The sequence below is a fragment of the Bos indicus x Bos taurus genome, chromosome 16 (genome assembly GCF_003369695.1).
Source record: "Bos indicus x Bos taurus breed Angus x Brahman F1 hybrid chromosome 16, Bos_hybrid_MaternalHap_v2.0, whole genome shotgun sequence".
Taxonomy (NCBI): domain Eukaryota; kingdom Metazoa; phylum Chordata; class Mammalia; order Artiodactyla; family Bovidae; genus Bos; species Bos indicus x Bos taurus.
The window spans coordinates 27,785,045-27,805,666 of record NC_040091.1 but is presented as its reverse complement, the minus strand read 5'-3'; the positions used below and the strand labels follow the sequence as shown (position 1 = coordinate 27,805,666).

At 42.9% G+C, this 20,622-nt stretch overlaps 1 protein-coding gene across 2 annotated transcripts in view; it reads left to right on the top strand.

The window, feature by feature from the left end:
- The first annotated feature begins 2,482 nt into the window (after positions 1-2,482).
- The window catches only part of LBR (lamin B receptor), a 28,305-nt gene continuing 10,165 nt past the window's right edge, over positions 2,483-20,622 (top strand). Inside the window, exons 1-8 of one of the 2 annotated variants that reach the window (XM_027564582.1) lie at positions 2,483-2,605; positions 7,092-7,270; positions 9,076-9,291; positions 11,814-11,897; positions 12,555-12,747; positions 14,150-14,346; positions 16,198-16,252; positions 19,780-19,971. In XM_027564582.1, coding sequence (XP_027420383.1) covers positions 7,106-7,270; positions 9,076-9,291; positions 11,814-11,897; positions 12,555-12,747; positions 14,150-14,346; positions 16,198-16,252; positions 19,780-19,971 — 1,102 coding nt within the window. In that variant the 5' untranslated portion in view covers positions 2,483-2,605; positions 7,092-7,105. Of the gene's footprint in view, positions 2,606-2,664; positions 2,866-7,091; positions 7,271-9,075; positions 9,292-11,813; positions 11,898-12,554; positions 12,748-14,149; positions 14,347-16,197; positions 16,253-19,779; positions 19,972-20,622 lie in introns of those variants that run through there. The other variant, XM_027564583.1, reaches the window with a different exon arrangement.

The following is a 20,622-nucleotide window of genomic DNA, read 5'->3' as shown; positions in this document are numbered from 1 at the left end:
TTGTAGAGCAGGTACACTTATTATCCCCACTTTACAGATGAGGGAATCATGACTCTGAGAACTGGCTAGGGGAAGACTGAAAGTGAGTGTTAGAACTGAAATTCACACTGATTCACAGGGCCCAGTGATGTCTTGAGGGTCAAGTGAAATAAATAAATGAAGATACAAAAAGTCCTTAGAGCAGCAGGAGGCAGAGGACAGAACTTAATAAATAAAACTAGTTACTATGATTATTATACCAACTCCTGCCTCTTCTTTTCTTTCTCACTAGCCTTACCTCTTTTAAATCCTTCCACTGAAGCTGAAGATAGCAGTATACTTGGGTCCATGTACTGAAAGTCTCTCCTTCTGGCCTCTGATAGTTAAATATTAAAAAAAGTGGGGGATAAGTAAGTGTTGCAAATATATATAAATGTAAGTTCTTCAAATAAAAATGAAAGAAAAAATTGTGTCAAGACCAACCTAATTATTTCATCATGCTAATCACGAACTCCATAGCTATGTGAATACAAGCCAATCAGGTTAAACAACATTGGTAAAAATGTGTTTTTAAATAAAATAAAAAAAATAATAAAGTGAAATGGAAAATAGCAAAAAAAAAACCCAAAAAACCATGTATTTTTATCAGACAACTCTTGGGATTCTTTTACTTTATGAAAGAAGGCTTTCTGCAGCTCACAGTGCATAAGAGTTTGTTATAAACAGTACCAAATGAGTCCAGCTGTACTTCTTCATGCCATGGGAAATTGTACCCAGATCTGTATCCTGAAAGACATGTGTCAGACCTGATACCCCAGATCCTCTGGGAAGCAGAGCCAAATAATGGGCACATTAGAAGACATCACATTTCTTGTATTTCATATCTAAGCCTTCCTGGCCCCACGTACGTCTTTTGGCTGCTTTAGTGGCAGTGCTGATTGGCTTTTCTTCTCCACTACTCAGTGGGAACAGGGACTGTGCCACTCGTAGCCACTGGTTATGCTTTAATCTTTTTTTTTTGGTTGAGCCTTTCATTTGGGATGTTAGTTCCCAGATCAGGGATCGAATCCATGCCCCCTGCACAGGGAGCTTGGAGTCTACCACTAAACTGCCAGGGAAATACCAGTGCCAAATACGGCTCTTCAAGTGACTATGTATTTTCTGAAAATCCACAACTGGCTAACTGTGGATGACAAATGTCTGAGAACTAAACTGGGAAATTCACCACTCATTCAACACTGGATGTGGAAGACAGAGAAAGCTCAATGTGTTATTTGTTTTTTACTTTTTTTGTAGTTGTAAACCTGGGTGTTTTGTAGTTGTAACTGAGAATATGAGCAGTCTTGCACCGGAAGCTGGGCTATAAATGGTAAAGTCCACTTATTATAATTTAATGGACAGTGCTTCCAAAATAGAAATTCACTTAAATTTATATAGTAAGTTAGATTAATCTAGTAGTTGGGTTAAAAAAATACTTGGATTAAAACCACACTGCAAAATGGGGAACCTCAGTGGACTGCTTTAAACTCTTGACCTCAGAGGAAGGAAACCAACTAACCAATAATGATAACTTGGAGAGAAAGAAAAAAAAAAAGGTTTAGGATCCATAACAGATTCGTCGTCAACAGTGTAATGATTCAGCATTCTGGAGGCCAAGTAAAACTAAAGCTGCGGGGTTGCGGGTGTGCAGGTCAAGTGGTATCTCAGTGTACACCGACAGAATTTTCTGTGCGACACAGCACGTTGGTGAGTATTTTCTACTATATCTCTGCAGGACCTCCCCGTAATGTTGATTCTCCTCCTTACATCAGCAGTCCTAGAAACGATGTGAGCTGTAGGGAACCCATGGACATTCTTTGCCAACCCCCACATCCACCCACTGGCCCCACTGCCCCCACAGCCCCCAAGCTACCGTCCCAGGTCAGTTTCTACCGAGATGCAGCCATTGCCAAGACAAAGGAGTCCCAGGTTGCCTTCGGAGCCACTGCGTCCGGGTTTCCAGAGGTTTTTTTTTTTTTTTTTTTTTTTAACACAGTAAGGAGAGCACTAATAGTGTTTCAGCAAGAAGTACTTTCGGCCTCGGAAAGTTGATCTTTAGTGATCGTTATGCAAATTTATTTTCTTTACAGCTTTTTACGATCTCTTTCGCCAAACTACTTCATACACCAATTTCCCTGCTTTGTATCGCCAGGCAACTGTGGCGCGAGTGCCGGGAGGGAAAGGGTGGGGAAGAGCGAGCGGTCCGTGGGTCTGGCGGCTGAGATAAGGCCGGGGGAAACACAGCCTTAGTAGGCCGAGCCAGGAGCTAATGCTCCGAGATGTGCCACCCGCAGATCTGGTCAGGCAGCTAGGTGGGGCCGGGGGGGGCGGACGCGCCACGTCTCGTGACGAATCGACAGCTCTGGGCATGATTCAAAAGGCCGAGGAGCCAATAGGAACCCTGGGAAGGCTGACTAGAGGGGCGGGGCGAGGAAAGGGCGGGGTGGGGGAGGCGCGCGCCCGGGCCGCGGGACCGCGGAGCGCGAGAGCGCGAAAGCGGGCAGTGTCGCGCGCGCGGAACCGCCGCCGGGTTGCTGCTCTGCGACTCTCCCGAAGCCGTTCGTGTTCCCGCAGGATCACTGAGCAGGTGAGCTGCCGAAACCCCGCCCCGCTCCCCGCAGCGCGGTCTCCAAGGGATCTGGGGGAGGCCCGCGGGGAGGGTGCGGCGGATGGACAGGGGTCCCGGGGCGCCTGGCGTGGAGCAGCGGCTTCGCCCTCCCCTCCTCCGGGTCGGTCCGGGCGGCTGCTGGTGAGGCTTGAAGTGCGCCCGGCCCGGCCAGCTGCGGAAATGAAGCTGTGGTTTTAAATTGCCGACGTTTCCCTCCATTTTGGACGCGCCGCGTCGGGGTAAAATGATGTTGGCTGGGGAGGATGTGTGGGTGGGTGATCCACCCCGGTGCCTTTGTCCCCGCCCTGCAGCATCGGCCCTCCCAAGACTGCTCTGAGCGCTTTTTTGACAGATTAGCCGGGTGGCTTGGCGGGCCCAGCTCTTGGGTAGACAGAACAGGCGCGGCAGCCTGGCGGACGGGGAAGTGGGGTTGCCAAGTTGACTTTAATTGTCGGTGGTTGTCACTGGCCTGGAGGGTCGTGACCGTCTCTGGCGACTTCCAAGGCTGGCTGCATGCATTGCATTCCCCCGCCCGGTGTTTCTGCGCACTCAAAAAACGGGTAGTTAGGCAGGTTTGGGTGCTCCTGCTAAAGCTCGATCCTTTTCCCCCCTTCTTTTTAATACATCTTTTTAAGGCTTAAAAAAAAATAAGCGCCTGACTGCAAAGGGCCTGGTTCCAGGCGGTTCACCAAAATAATTACGCGGTCTGATCGGGAATCAGGCTGTTGATACTCAGAATGACCCAGTAGATACATTGGACAGCGCGTGGACGATTCAAGGGTTCAACCCGGAGCAAGTGAACTTGCTTACTTGATGTGTGGAGGAGCCTGCACCCGGCCGGACCCAGCTAGACCCATGCTTCTGGTCCCAGCCCTCAGGGACCTTGCAAATAAGCACGTGCACATCTGTAAAGACACCGTAGTAACTGCCATGGAGGAAAGGATGGGTGTGTGTGCACTAATTTAGATCGAGCGCCAAGTCCAATTTAAGTTTGGTTTCTGAGAGCTGTCTAGAGAGGAGGGGAAAGGGTGAGTAGGAGGGAGTTTATTGCTCCTTCAGTTTTTTATTTTGCTTAGGTCTATAGTGGGGCCATTCTGCCTGTGCAGCCAGGAAGATGGCAGTTTCTTCTGCACCCTGCGGCAGGGGCAGGAGCTAGGCCAGGGGTTCCTGTTTGGGTTTTGCCGGGTAGGCCAGCCTTGGGTGCAGGTGTTGAAGAGGGAAGCTGTGAGACTTCATTTGCACTCCCCTTTCTTTGCCATGTTTAGACTGATTTGGGAAAGTGAAGAAAGATGACCGAAGATGTGATCAGCAGGGAATAGCACATTCTGTTGTGTTGATAAACAGTAACATATTGGAGCCGAAATGTGTAAGGATTCCAGTGCCAACTGACACTGAAGTTAGCAAGCATGTGGCTTAATAGAGAAAAGCCTGAGGGTCCCCATGTTTCCACTGCTAATGGGGGGATGAAGTCATTGTGTTCAGTAAACAGAATCTTTCTTTGCAGACATACTTGGCTAAAACCTCCCTTTTGAGGGAGGCCTATCTTTTGACTTTCTAGGCAATGGCAACCCACTCCAGTACTGTTATCTGGAAAATCCCATGGACGGAGGAGCCTGGCAGGCTGCAGTCCATGGGGTTGCTAAGAGTCTGACACGACTGAGTGACTTCACTTTCACTTTTCACTTTCACGCATTGGAGAAGGAAATGGCAACCCACTCCAGTGTTCTGGAGAATCCCAGGGACGGGGGAGCCTGGTGGGCTGCCATCTATGGGGTCGCACAGAGTCGGACACGACTGAATGCGACTTAGCAGCAGTAGCAGCAGGAGGTGATGGTACGGTGACTGCATAAATGTCCTGGGGCTTTTCTGTCCTACCTGCCTAGTGACTCCTGCAGGGTTAGGATGTGAGGCACTGTGTGATACTCGTGCAGAGTGGAGGTGTACCATCATAATGGTGGTGGTTTCATCTTTTGGAACATTTGTGTATGAGATAGAGGTCTTCTGAGAAGAATGCCGGTTTGTCCCTTTTTTTTTTCCTTTTTCAACCACCATATGAAAGATTGCTTTTCCTAATTCTTTTTCTTTTAAGTGGAGTTTAGAGTTAAGATATCCGTGAGATATCTTAATTTGTTTAACCCCAAATATTTGATTGATAACAGAAAAACCTCTTTGGCATTGACCTATGACCAGTATTGGATAGATACTGTGTATGTGGTATCTGTGCAATAAAATTTCCGAAAGGGACAGAATCTGCTCAAGGGATTTTCGCTAGTGGTAAAGAACCTGCCTGCCAATGCAGGAGACATAAGAGACCTGGGTTTGAGCCCCGGGTCGGGAAGATCCCCTGGAGAAGGGCATGACAACCCACTCCAGTCTTTTTGCCTGGAGAATCCCATGGAGAGAGGCAGGCTATAGTCCATGGGTAGCGCAGAGTCGGACATTACTGAAGTGACTTAGCACACACAGGCAGCCCTTAATTCCTGAGGGACTGGGTTTCAAAAGTTTATAAAGAGTTATTTGAAACTTGAATGACATCTTCATGTAGAAAGATGTAATTGCCTTCTGCCAACCCTGGTCAACTGGCATCAGAGAACTAGTACTGATAACAGAGGTTTGATTTTAAGGGGTCTGAGAGGAAGGAAGGGGCAGAAGAGAAGAGAGAAGCGGGCACATTTCCTTCCTCTGAGTGTTTGGAGGCTTGGAGCCAAATGTTGAAATAGGCAAAACTTGCTGTTGTCACCTTCCTTTTTTGTGCCCCTCCTCCGGGTCCCAAGGTGTCCACCACCTTCTTTTTTTCAAGTTCCCCTCACGGGACTCAGCCAGGTGGGACTTCATCCTCAGAGCATTTGGGCTCCTTGTCCTTGCTCCCCCCGCCCCCAGCCCAAACCCCTTCATTTCCCCAGTAATGCTATCTCAGGTAGGTGTCTTGTACCTAACATGCAAATGGACTGACATGCTCTAATCACCACCTGTCTTTCTGTTTTCTTTCATCTACCCAGCCAGCTCCTATCTATCTAAACAAATGAAGCTTGTGAAGTTTGCCTCTCAGATGATTGATTAACAGGGAAGAAAAGTGATGCTTGGGAAAGACTTTTTCTCAGGAGGGGTGTGATAATGTGACTTTCTCCTTTCTTAATTCTGGAGAGTCTTCAAAAGTTCTGAGATGTTGGTATTGTTATGTAATCAGCTCTTGACAGGAGCCGAGTGAGGAATGTCTGTTTGTATGCCCAGAGGATATTTCGGGGATGAAGGTGATGCAAGGAGAGATTCTTCTGTCTTACTGCCTTCTTCAGAGGGTCTAGCTTGTTCAGTTGGTGTTGTGTAGATGTCAGGAGGAGCTGGTTTTGTCCTGTGGAAATGCGAATCTGCTGGTCCATTGAGGGAGAAGCTCTTACTACCTAAAAGCTAGAAGCACCCAGCAATCAGTCCATGTTTGAAAAAAAAGTAGCAAACAGGTCTCATGTAAGTGGCAATTCCTGCAGATTGCTTATGGCTTCTTAGGGTGGTGTTCTTATACCAGGCTTCATGGGCTGTGCTTTGGTTCACTGGAAAAGAAGGCTATGACTGGAGGTTGATGTTTGCTTGTAGGCATTTGAAAAAAAGAGCTAGGATACTGGCCTAGTTATGTGGTTGGCAGAATTACTTGGTATACATTTGAGACTTCAGCTGTAAAACTTGAAAGATTTGTGAAAACCCCAAATTTGCTCTTCATTTTCAATTTGAAGTTATTTTTCTTGCTCTTGGTAGGTTATATAATGTTAATTATATTTGATCTCCTTGCAGTCCAAGGGACTCTCAAGAATCAATTGTTCTATATTTGTCCTATTGATAGTTATTGTTGTTATCCTCTTGTGGTGCCTAATTTATAAATTAAACTTTATCATAGGTACGTATGTGTAGTATCCAAGGGACTATAGTATATCTCCCCATAGTATATATGGGGCTCTGTACTTTCTGGTTTCAGGCATCCACTGGGGATGCCTGGCGGTCTTAGAAAATATCCCTCTCGGATAAGGAGGGAACTACTGTTTATGTAGATTTATAAATCAGAAAATATGTGTACTTTGTGAGATTGTGCCTTGCTAATTAAAGAAGTGTCGTCACTGTAGGTGGGTGGTGTTTTGCATGGTGCAAATCATCTGAGCCTTTCTGTTTTGTCATATTTAATCCTCAGTAACACTGCTGTGTATAGAGTGATTTCCAGTGAAATATGGTGAGGCAGAGAGAAGAACCTCTGTGTCCTGACTCTGCCACTTCACGTTGTGTCTTTCTGTGCCTTGGACAAAACAGTTAACATATTTAAGCTTCAACTGTAAAACAGGAATTGTACACTCTTTCCTCCAGAGGCTTAGCCCGAAAGTCTTGACCAGTTAAACATTTTGGAAAGTTATATTTTAGTGTTTAATGAGAAAAGACAAATGTGTATATGCTCAGACTCTTATTTTTTTTTTTTTAAACTATTCAGACAGATTTTTGAAAATGCCAAGTAGGAAATTTGCCGATGGTGAGGTGGTAAGAGGTCGATGGCCTGGGAGTTCGCTTTATTATGAAGTAGAAATTCTGAGCCATGACAGCAACTCCCAGCTTTACAACGTGAAATACAAAGATGGAACTGAACTTGAATTGAAAGAGAGTGATATCAAGGTAAGCGCTCCTTGGTTTATAGACCATGTTTATAATAATTGGGAAATCCTGGTAGGTATGGTTTTTAAGCTTAGAGCAGTGAGGTCTGGCTCTCACACTCCTGCTTTGGGTCATATCCTAATTTTGGCTCTGGAAGTGTATGAATGAGGCACAGTGCTGTGTTCCTCAGAAGCTCCCAGTCTGCTGAAGTCAGACACTTAGATCACACTCTCTCTGGTTTAATGCACTCTGCCATTCTGTGACAGCTTGTCATGGGTGGTACTGGAGCATAACAAGAATAGGGAAGGGCTTGGGGTTTTGGGGCAGGCTTTCAGAGCTGAGTGCTGAAGACAGATCGAGAAACTCAGGTGATGGGGCCAGGGGCTTCCACAGTGGGTTGTGTGCCAAAGGCTTGGGTGGGGGTGGACACAGACAACCAGTGCTGAAAGGGTGTGGTGGACAAGGGCCAGAGGAGGGTTAAGAAGGAACCAGAACCGGAGGGGTTTGGGCTTCATCCTAAACACTGAGATTTAATCAGGAGAGTGACATTCATTAGATTTGAGCCCAGGGCTTCTCAACTTATCTGGAGGACCTGAGCTTGAAAATATCTGATCCATGGTATATAAGTACTTATTAATATATCATAATTACTAGGCAATTGAAAAAAAAAAGTACAAAATAAAAGTCCTGACTTTTAATTCTCAGATTCAATAGACATAAATTGACTTGGCCAAAATGCTATAAAAATTTCTACTCATTTCTTCTCAATTTCATTCCTTGTCTCAGATCAGTAACCCATCTCGAGCCCACAGCCTATGGACCACAGTTCAAGTGCTGTAGACCAGGGGTCTGTGACAGTTTTGAGTAAAAGGACAGGTTGCAGATGTCTGAGGCACTGTGGGATGTATAGTTCATGCAGCGTGAGAGGAGGTCTGGGCATGGCAGTGTCTCAATGAGATTTTATTCACAGACATTGAACTTTGAATTTCAGATAATCATGTGCCACCAAGTTTCATTCTTCTTTTGAGTTTATTTGCAGTCATTTAAGAACTGTAAAGCCATTCTTAGCTCTGGGACCACACAAAGTGGGTGGGAAGGATTTGGACTGGGGGGTAGTTTGCCTTCCTTGAGGCCTAGATCCCTGGAAACATTTGGAGTAGGTTAGGGCAGGGTAAAATATTACTAAGTAACCCAGTCTTGGACTTTTTAAAAAAATCTGACTGTTTTATTTGGAGTGAAACGGTGGGACTGATTTTCTTGTTATTTTTTGTGTGCTCTTTACTTTTGTCCCATCATCTGTCTTTTTTTCTTTAAAGATTTTCTTTTCTTTTTTTTGATGTGGACCATTTTTAAAAGTCTTTATTGAATTTGTTAACATATTGCTTCTGTTTATGTTATGGTTTTTTGGCCGCAAGTCATGTGGGATCTTAATTCCCCGACCAGGGATCGAGACCTCCTGAATCAGGAGGGGCGAAGTCTGAACCACTGGACTGCCAGGGAAGTTCCCATCTCAGTCTGAGTCAATGTTATTGTATCTCTTGTATATGTTATTGGGACAATATATAGCTACTTGATTTAGAATAGGCATTTCCTGGCAGTACCATCAAAGGAGAGTTAGGAGTGGAAAGGGTGCCTTGGCCTCAGGAGAGACGGGCCATTGCCGCAGTTGTCACTGGCCTCATTGGATGGATGCTCTGCTCCCATGAGCTCCTGAAGTGACTTTAGAAGCACTGATGCCAATCACCGCCATTGCTCCCTTCTTGCAGCGTGGGTCTGCATGTGTTTTGACTTAAACGCTGAAGCTCTGCCTTCTCCTCCCTCTCTAGCCTTTAACCTCCTTCAGGCAAAGGAAAAGTGGCTCGACTTCTAGTTCTCCCTCCAGACGCCGCGGGAGCCGCTCGAGGTCTCGCTCCCGGTCCCCTGGCCGGCTCCCAAAAGGTTCCCGCCGATCCGCCTCAGCATCGTACCAGGCTGACCTGAAGGAAGCAAGGAAGGAAGCCAGGAAAGACATGTTGGAAGTTAAACTGACTCCGCTGGTGCTGGTGCGTGTATTTGGGAGCCCTCCAGTCTCAGATAGCGTTTAGTCTGCCCAGATCACGTCTCCCCCTTTATGTGTCCGCATGTGATCTGCAGTTAATAATATTAAAATGTCAGGGAAACATCAGATCTAAGGTGGTGAGTTGGAAAGGTTACGTTAGAAAATGAATGTTTGGAAGAATAGAAGGTATAATGCTTTTAAGTGCCGTGAAAAAGAATGTTTTTAAGTTTCGAGTGTTACTTAATATTGTGGTTTTAAAAGAAAAAAAGCAGTGTTTAAATTTTAAATAGATGCAAATTATAGATTGAACTAAGTTTTTATCGTAAATAAAAGTTCATGTAGAAAATAATGAGACAAAGAAATTTAAAAAATTAAAAGAAAAGAATGAGATGAGACATAATATATGGTATAAAAACATTCTTGCTTAGTATCACTGTACTTAATTACCTTCTGTACTCAAAGATGACACTTTTAATTGAATTACTTTCACAGTTCAAGGTTGGAAATATTAGGGTATGCAGAGCCTGTAGGACCTTGCACAATGAATAATTTGGATCATAGACCAAATCAAAATTATAAATAAACAGAATTGAATAAATGTCATTGTTTACTCTCTTCACTTAATGTTACCTCTTTCCTGGATAAAATGCACACATTTTTAATAACCTTAAAAAACTGGATTATTACATAGTGTTTTGTAGTCAGATTTAAAAATTTTGAGATATTTGGAATAACCGTCTATTATATTTTCCTACCTCACTTTTGTTGTTGTATAGTATTGTTTGGATTTACTACAAATTGTATGGAGGTAACGTAATTGTTAGCACCCTTGTTGATAGGCATTTAGCTTTTTTCTTTCTAAATTTTAATTATTATAAACAAATATTCTTACACATCTGATATATCCTTAGGATAAAATCTTATAAGTGGAACTGCTCTGTCAGATGGATAGAGTAGATTTGAGGCTTTTACTGCATATTGCCAAATTGTTTCAAGAAGGTTTATACCAGTTCAGGTAGGGTATGAATGACTATTTTCTCATTCTGAGTATAATAGTTATTAGTTGTTTTTTTTTTTTTTCACCAATATGATCATCAGAGATTTTCAACTCACTGTTTTAAATTGCATTTTGATGATTATTAGTGAGTTTGAACCTTGTCAGTGGCTCTCTTTACTAGTCAGATGACTCGGGGTAAGGAACAAATGTTGTATGCTTTCTGTCACATGTCATTTTTAGCTTTTAATGACCACTATATTTTTTACAGTGTAACTTCCTTACAGTCCTGGTGACCCAAGAGCTACAGACTAGCTTTGCTCTTCACCAGTTGAGCCCTGGGCTCACCACGGACTCATTGCTGAGTTGAGGATGGTGTGATGTGCATGAAAGACCGTACTTAGACTGCACGTAGCTTTGACATCATGTCATCCTTGTTCTTTTGGACTCCTGATTGCACTATTTGCATTACTTTGCTTCAGCGTGGATACCCTATCAATTTGCCGTCATTATAGTTTAGGGTCAGTTGACTGGCTAAGTTACGGGATTACACTTGTGGTTGCTGTGGGTCACATGCTGGACATTTGCAAAACCACTGCTAAGTGGCTCGTTGGCACTTTGATAAACTTAAGTATATGTTGAATGCTGTCACTGCTCAGTTAGACCTTGATTTGAGCTAGAACTTGGTCCTCTATTAATGTTGTCTTCTGATAGCTAGCCCCTCAAAAGATATATTTATCTTTTTAATTTGTTTTCCTCCTATTGCTTTATTAGCAGTATAATCTGTCTGTGACTTTAAAGAAGCAAAGTTACAGATTTCAGCCACACATTGCCTGAAAAATGTTTTGTAAATTTAAGTCCTTCCTTTTGTACCATCAATAAGAAATTCCCTCCACTGCTTAAAGAGAATGGCATTCAAGGAAAGAGACTGAGTTGAGAAAAGAGAATTAGGGAGAGAAAGTGAAGTGAAAGTGAAGTCGTTCAGTCTTGTCTGACTCTTTGCAACCCGTGGGCTGTAGCCCACCAAGCTCCTCCGTCCATGAGATTCTCCAGGCAAGAATACTGGAGTGGGTTGGGAGAGAAAATGTAAGGTTAAATAAAAATGAGGTAGATGAAATTGAGAAAATAGGCAGTTCACAGATTACTAGTAGTACTCTGAAAGTACCCACTATTTCTTCATTTCCTATTATTTAGAGCATCTTTTATTGAATAGTGAAATTACAAGATTTAGTCTAATTTTGTTTAAAAGACGAAACATGTTATGAAAAACGTTATATTACAGAAAAATCCAAATGAACTCTTTGGCCAACGCAATAGAAACCTCTGAGAGCCAATCTTTTGAAGATTGGGAAATTCTAGTCAGTTCTATTCCATCTCATTTTTAGCAAAAATAGGCTGAAATAGGCTGAGTTCAGACTGTGAAAATCTTTGGTTTTATTGCTGGGTTTCACAACACTGAATTTTTGCCATCATGTTCCCTTTTACTAAATTGCCATTCTTATGGTTAAAATGTTTTAATTTCTTCAACTTAGAAGCCATTTGGAAACAGCATCAACAGATACAATGGGGAGCCCGAGCTCATCGAGAGGAATGACATGCCTCACAAACACACACAGGTATGACGTGGCTCATCCCTCCTCTTGGGCCATCTTTTTCTTAAAGTGACTTTCTCTAAAGAAGCACATTGAAAACCATCATTTTCCTTAGAATCTTTTCTAAAATTCTGTCCTTGAATTAAGACTGAACATAGAGGATGTCATACTGAGTGAAGTCAGAGAAGGAGAAGTATCGTATGACATCCCTTATGTGTGGGATCTAAAAAGAAATGACACAACTGAGCTGAATTACAAAACAGAAAGGGACTCGCAGACTTAGAGAATGAACTTGTGGTTGTTGGGGGGACAGGATAGTTGTGAAGTTTGGGGTGGTCAGGTATACCCTATATTTAAAATGGTCAACAAACAAGGACCTGCCATATAGCACATGGATCTCTGCTCAGGGTTATGTGGCAGCCTGGATGGGAGGGGAGTTTGGGGGAGAATGGATATGTGTATATGATGCATGGCTGAGTCCCTTCACTGTTCACCTGAAACGATCACAGCATTGTTAATCGTCTGTGCCCCAACACAAAATAAAAAGTTAAAAAAAAAAAAGTGTAATTTAACAAATTTATTAGTTTATATGGCTATATTAAGATACTGAATTAGTTAATGTGGTAGCATTCATGATACTTATTGACTTTAGATACTTAATACTTTTTATTTTTTAAATAGGAAAAATTCCACTTGTCACAAGAGAGTAGTTATATACCTACACAGTATAGCCTTCGTGCGAGAAGAGAAGAGATCAAATTAAAAGAAGTAGAGTCGAAGGAAGAAATAGTTGTCACAAAAAGACCTGCATTGTTGAGAACCTCTGAAGTGACAGCCACACAGTCAAAGGACTTGGAGTTCGGAGGAGTGCCTGGTAGGCATCAGAATCAGCCTGGGGAGGGCAGGAAGGGTGGGCGAGTGGTCATTGCTGTAAAGTGAGCAGAAAAGGCCTTTCTCTGATGAAATCTGCGGGCAGCCAGGGAGTGAGCCTGGCAGGAGCCTGGAAAGAATTTTCAGTGAGGAGGAACAACAGGTACGAAGGCCTGAGTGGGAGTATTTGGGAGGGTTATCATAGAGGAGAAAGGGTGCCCTTGTGGCTGTATGTAAAACTCTTAGCGATCTTTTCATAGGTTTTTGAGCAAAGAAGTGTAAAGTGACGAAGGGAAGGTTGGTATGATAGTTGTATGTAGGAAGGACAGTGAACGATTGGTGATTGGGAAATCTGCTAATAATCAGACCATGGTGCCAGGGCCTTGCTTGGCAGTAACACTGGGAATAAGCTGCATGCTTCCAGTGGGGTCATGGTGTCTACCTTACCTGGTAGACGGGTTGCCTTTGAGGGTCAAAGATCTGAAGCATTCAGAGACGGAGTTATTAAGTGGGTGGAGTTGGTGAGGTTTTATGAGGTTATACCAAGAAAGGACTTCTTGGTGTCAAGTGGTTCAAAATTCTGCATGGCTTAACTGCTGTGTATTTTATAAGTTGTAACTCTAGGCGGTGTCCAACATTGCTTAACAGTCTGTGCACATGCTACATAAATGTGATACTGTTTTGTTTTTTTTTTTAAATAATTTTACTTATTTATTTTTGGCCCACTGGTCTTCATCACCGTGCGGACTTTTCTCTGGTTGTGGTGGGCAGGGGCAGCTCTTGGTTGCCGTGCTTGGGTTTCTCCCTGCGGTGGCTTCTCTTGCTGCGGAGCACGGGCTCGAGGGGCATGGACTTCGGTAGTTGCAGCTCCAGGGCTTTAGGGCACAGGCTCTAGTCCTGCGGCATGTGGGCTCTTCCCAGATCAGGGACTGAACCCACGTCCCCTGCACTGACAGGCGGATTCTTTGCCGCTGAGCCATGAAGGAAGCCCTGAATGTGATACTGTTTTAATTATTAGAAACTTAGGGATATAAAGTTTCTGTTTTTTAAAGATTAGACCAATAGATAGTTTTTAGATGTTCAGTCTTCAGATTGCTGGAATCTCAACATATCTACTCCCATTGTGGTTGGATTTTGAATGTTTTAGAGGTTGGTTTCTGAGGTGGAATCTAGCTCTTCAGTTCTGGATGTGTGCTGTTTTTTTACTACTTTTATGCCTGTGGTTGCTTTCCCAGAAGATGTAACAGGTGGACATGCGGACTATCTCATGGAGCATTAGACGTTGGTTTCAAACAGCTAGCCAGACTTGAGTTCTGACCTTCACTAGAAACTCAAGTGATTCTTGAAAAAGAATAAACTAGCCTGGATTGAAATAAGAGCCTTGAATGCTCACTGATTATTTACAGGTGTTTTTCTCATCATGCTTGGCCTGCCGGCCTTCCTCTTCCTGTTGCTGTTGATGTGTAAGCAGAAAGAGCCCAGTCTTCTGAATTTCCCGCCTCCTCTGCCAGCTTTGGGTGACTTATGGGAAACCAGAGTCTTTGGGGCCTACCTGCTCTGGTTTCTCCTTCAGGCTCTGTTCCACTTACTGCCGATTGGAAAGGTAAGGTTGTGTTGGTGGGGCGCAGTGCAGTGAGGTGGTCTTCCTTCCATTCCCATGTTTATGTGAAGATATTGATAGTAGTTTTAAGGTTAAAAGCTGTCCATGGTCACAACCACCCAAGCTTAGAAATTTTCGTTTGTTAAACCTTTACTCTTTGTGTTCTGTAACACTTGCTTATCAAGTAGAACTTTAAGAATCTGATTAAGGGTTCTTGTGTAACTTTCCAAACCAAATAGAAAAGAATAAGATGTTTTGCAAAATAGCCCGAATAATAGCAGAGGTTTCTGGGGAAGAAAAAAGTTTCCTCATATGTCATTTCAGGTGCAGAATTTTAAATTATCAGCTGATAGGGTACTGAGCTCAATGGACTTTAGTCCGCTTCTTTTACTTTTTAAAATATGATAAGTTTTTAAATTTTCATCTCAGAAATTTGTTGTTTGGACCGTTGATCTCATGCAGTGTCTTTAAAACTTGTCCTCATTGCTGAGTATAGTCTTTTTTTTTTTTTTTTTCAGTAGAATCCTCTACTTGGATATATTTAAAGGAACATGAGATTCCTTAATGAATAAATAATTCATTTAAAGATCTTATTCTTAGGGCTTTGCAGGTTTGCCAACTGTCTGTAGATGAAAGGATCAGTTTTATTGGGAATGGAGAATGCCAGTGATAGGAGGCTAGAGCTGCAAACTTTAAATACTTTGGGACCTCACCATGACAGTGGCCTTAGAGAGGATTCTTGTGATGTGAATTTTCAGGTATTCTTGTGATGTGAATTTTCAGGTATTTTTGTAATAAGACTCTACAGTAAAAACCACAAGTTCAGATAAACTTAAGTAAAGTTAGGTCAACTAGATAATATTTATTGAGAAAAGCAGTTTTGATGGGGTTTATATATATTTACTTATATATATATGTATTTCACAGACTAAAACCAAACACAGGAGTTGTTAGATACCTTTAATAGATAAGAATCATTTGAAATTAGCCTGTGGTTTTGCTAATCCTGTGATCTCAAACAGACATTACATTTCTACTGGGTTCCCTTTCACAGATAATGAAAGAGTATAGTAGTTTGGCCGAAGACAGATGATACCATATTAGTATAATTTATAATGAATTTCGCTGTTTCTGAATATTGGGGAGTAAAATTTAGTTGCCATTGGGCATGTGAACTTTTTAACTCATCCCATTCACATGTGTTTCTTGAGTACCTTTTAATGGGGATGCCGTGGGTGATCCACATGAAGAGATACAATGGTCCAGTGAACATACTCACTGTCTCTTATTGGAGATAAAAGAATCACATGAAATGATTGAATAACTGGGTGAGCATATATTTATAAATAGCAGAGCAAGAAAGTATATGAGTTCCTGCCATCAACTGTATGGGCCATAGTGAACTGGGTGAGTGGGGTTGAACCTGATTGAAAGGACTGCACAAGTGTGAGGTGCTGGAGTTGTTCTCCACTTTGTAAGCAGTGGGGAGTCATTGAAGGATTTTGAGCTAGAGATCAACTAGATGTACAGGTTTTTGAAAACACATCTAGTCTTGTGGTGGGACATGGGATGGTTGGGGGAGGGTGGCTGTTGCAATAGTCTGAGTACACAGAGAAGTCACTACTCGATTTGTATTTGAGATAAACTGAAGGTGGAATTACTTCACCAAAGGGCATGCTGCAAAGATTTTTGAAACTTGTTACTAAACTTTCCTACCAAAGACAATCCTCCTTGTTGGGCATATTGAAATTTAGGTGATTTTACAAGACACACACACACACACACACACACACACACACACGGTAAAGTGATGTGCTTTATAAATTTTTTAATTAAAAAAACTTTTCTTTTAAGGTTGTAGAAGGAACACCTCTTACTGATGGAAGAAGACTCAAGTACAGATTAAATGGTAATTTTTTTTTTTTAAGACTCACATTGATGACTTGATAGCACAGACTTTTGGGTGTTGTACTCTTAAACTATCAAAGCTGATTGCACCAGAGCAGTAAAAAGTTAATTATTTCTTAGTAGTCTAAAGGGCATGCAAATAAACTGCTCACACCTGCAGCCAATATGTAAAAATTATGCTGTTTAGAGTAACAAGCCCCTCAGTCACTCTTTTCCTCTCTCCAGTTTTATTCTCTTTTTATTTACTTATTAATTTATTTTTGGCTATGGTGGGTCTTTGTTACTGCCCGCAGGCTTTCTCTAGTCGCAGTGAGCAGGGGCTACTCTGTTTGCGGTGCACAGGCTTCTCACTGCAGTGGCTTCTCTTGTTTGGAGCACAGGCTCTAGGTGCGTGGACTTCAATAGTTGTTGTAATGAGTGAACTCAGTAGTTGCGGATCCCAGGCTCTAGGCATGCAGGCTCAGAAGTCATGGTGTATGGGCTTAGTTGTACTGTGGCACGTGGGGTCTTCCTGGACCAGGAATCAAACTGGTGGTGTCCCTTGCATTACAGGTTGGATTCTTAACCCCTGGACCACCAGGGAAGCCCCAGTTTTATTTTCTTAATAGCATTTATCATTCCCTGAAGCAGTTTTGCATAAACATTTTATCATCCTGAGTCATCTCCAGGAAGTGAAGTCCTACACTGATGTGGGCTTCCTGGCCACTCCTGCTCTTGGGAGTTCTTGCCCATTTGTTCCGGCCGCTGGCCTGTGGGCCATCTCTAGGCTATATTCTCAGTGCTTTTGCCTGGAAAACTTTCCCCCAGTGTCAGCTGCCTCATCTCTGATGTCTCTCTGCTCAGAGAAGCCCTCAGGTCCCTTTCTTTCCTTTACCCTGCCTTATTTTCCTCTATGATAGGCCTTCCAGACATCAGTGTGCTTGTCTGTTCACGGGGGTCTCCCCATGAGAAGGCGGCCTGTGGGCTGGGATTTGGCTGTGTCTTTGTGGTATCCTCCTCATCAGCAGAGTGACTGGCCTGTAGAAGGCGCTCATTAGGGGGAGCTCTGAGTGGATGGAGTGGAAGTCTCACTGAACGTCTCAACAAGAGGGCCCTGTCCCTCTTGATCCAGCCCCTCCTGTGGTAGGAGTGTGTGCTGAGGAAGAGGATCAGCCCACCTTTGCCATGTAAAGACTGATGAAGTTTCATTAACTTAAGAAATAAACGTATATATAGTGTGCTGCACTGTGCTTAGTCACTCACTGGGTCTGACTCTTTGCAATCCCATGGACTGTAGCCCACCAGGCTCCTCTGTCCTTGGGGATTCTTCAGGCAAGAATACTGGAGTGGGTTGCCGTGCCCTCCTCCAGGCATATATATAGTGTAGTTATCCTTAAATGATTTTCCATTGTAACTAGACTGAGTAGACTGTTTTCCTTCCCTTGGGAATTATTATTATCATTTTTAATTCTTGGACGGTTTTAATCCTGTCGCTTCTCACCTGTCTGACTGCGGATGCTTTTTTCAGTGGCTCGCCTAGCATCCACTGTATCTGAAATCCCTCTGCTGGGCTTCAGAGGGGAAGCCAGAGATACTCAAGATGCCTCTTGTGCCAGGTGTGTAAAGCATCGAGCCTAGCTCAGCACCTGACCCATGGTGGTTGCATAACACTTGTCTGCTGCTACTGTCAGATATTTTGCTTACTTTGACTGGATTCCTTGCTTCTGGAACCAGCTTTAGAATCTGTCCTATGCCTTGTTTCCCCAGTGAGGCTGAATCTGGGGAGGGATGGGGTGGTGTTCACTTCTTGCCATCAGGTCTGTCACTATCTGTGTTTTGTGGGCTTCTCTCTAGGTGCCCATTTACTTCTGAGTGCTCTTCTTTTCTGTTTTTGCTTCCCTTTGAAGGCGCAGCTCCTCCCAGGCTGAGCACAGTAGCCTTGGGCTTGGAGCTGGCAGTGGCTGGACCAGTTTTGCTTGATCCTTCTTTTTAAAATTACCTCATCTGATTACTCTCACGCTAGCATTATAAGATTTTACCATTATAAACTAAGGAGAGTCCTAAGATGTTTTGAATAATTTAATCCACATAGGCGAGAGAGCAAGAGCAAGAAACTGCTTCATCTACCATTCTTTTTCTTTAATATTCATAAATTTTATGAGCATTAAATGAGTGTTTTACAAAGTTACTCTTTAGAGTAAATATGATATGTGGAAAACATGGATTTAAATAGTTAATTAGAGATGACAGTTTTACTTTACAAAAACTTTGGTTTCAGAATTCTTTTTTTTTTTAATTAAAAAAAATGTGTTTTAATTGGAGGATAATTGCTTTCCAGTATCGTGATGGTTTTTGCCGTACATCAACATGAATTGGCCATAGGCACCCATGTGTCCCCTTCCTCCTAAACTCTCCTCCCACCCCCCTTTCAGAATTCTTATAATATCTACCTCTTTTCTGTGTTAGACTGTTTTTATCCAAATGTGATTTGATGACTTAGAGGACAGTTTTTGCAGACACTCGACTCCTGAAAGGAAAACTATTCCTTGGGTCAGAAGAAAAAGCAGACACTCAGCCTCTCTCTGTTAAGCTGTACCAGGGCTAGCTTGGAACAGGGGTTCCTCTCATGGGGCCTCATGGTCTCTTTTACTTTGGAATGGACATTGTCTCTGGGCCCCAGCAGTCCCTCCCTGGTGTCTCCAGCCCGCTGGTCCCCTCAGTCTCCTGCCCGGCCCTGGAGGGGGCATTCGTGTTGGGGCATTCTCTGAGGGCAGGGTCTTGAGGTCTGTGTTTGGGAGATAGAGTACGATTCAGGGTCCTTTGAGACCATTATTGATAAATTATTTCAGATAAAAATATTCATAATTTATAACCAAGATTACCCTAGGGTTTTAAAATGTGTCCACCAGGACTTCCCTGGTGGCTCTGATGGTAAAGCGTCTACCTACAATGCGGGAGACCCAGGTTCAATCCCTGGGTTGGGAAGATCCTCTGGAGAAGGCAATGGCAACCCACTCCAGTACTCTTGCCTGGAAAATCCCATAGACAGAGGAGCGTGGTAGGCTACAGTCCATGGAGTCGCAAAGAGTTGGACACGACTGAGTGTCTTCACTCACTCACTTTAAAATGTGTGTTTGGCCCAGCTCTGTCAGTAATTAGCCATTTGACTTTGGGCCTGAGCGTTTGGACCATATGAATTTTGAGGTTCTTTTATGGTAAATTTTGGTGCACCTCTTTTCAGCTCTCTCTTAATTAAAAGCAGATGACTGTTCACAATGAAAAATAAGTATGTCATTATTAAGTCCTATTAATAATTATGTTATTAATTAACATACTGTTATTGATTAAGTCTGTATGGGAGATGTAGCATCTGTATTGAAGACTGCTAACCTCAGGGGCACTGCTTGTTCATGCACTTGTGTGTATTTATCCTGGGTAATGAAACTAAGACTTAAACAAATAATGTTGCATTATTTTACAATGGTATAAATCTCTTGTGAACCCTGGGTTAACATTAATTTTTTGACCCCCCCGCTTTTTTCTTTAAAGGATTCTATGCTTTTATCCTGACATCTGCACTCGTCGGAGCGTGTTTCTTCTGGAATGTCGAGCTTTACTATGTGTACCGTCACTTCCTGCAGTTTGCGCTTGCAGCCATTCTTTTTGCCACGGGCTTGAGTGTTTACCTCTATGCCAGGGCTTTGAAAGCGCCCCAGGATGAACTGTCGCCGGCCAGCTCTGGTGAGCAGCGTTAGACTGCGTGGGTCCCATGAACGCCTCCCACGAACGTACCCTCCCACCCCCACTGGCCCCTCAGCATCCAATTCTAGGCTTTCATAGAATTCTCTTCTTTCTTCAGTTTATGAGAGATGAGAAATAGGAAAAAAAAGATGAAAAATAATTTTAAGAAAAATAAAAGGAAGAAAATGTGATTCTCCCCTCATGCTTTCCTGTTTGTTTCTTCTTCCTTTTTTAGTCACTTGATGACAGTATGACATTTTAAAAAGTTACAGCATTTCAGTAACATTAGTGTTATAACCATTTATGGCTTATGTTATATTTTGTTTGAAACAGTACATATCCTTTTTAAAAAAATCAAATAATAGAGATTATAAATTGGTCAATTCTAAAGTATTTAAAAACATTAAAAAAAATTAAATGACTTATTTTAAAAATTGTGAGTCTACATTAAAAAAAAAACTCCAGTTCCCTCAAAATCCAGGAATCTGGGCCCCATAGGTCCCATGCCTGTAGCAGCATGGATATTTCCAGATGGGGCCAGCGTCCCCTGCGTGTCCTCCCCGACTATCTGCCAGGCTGTTGGAGATGACTGAATTGTGACCCTGGGTAGTAGACAGCAGTGCGGTTTTAAAGTCTCATAGTTGGGTTTGG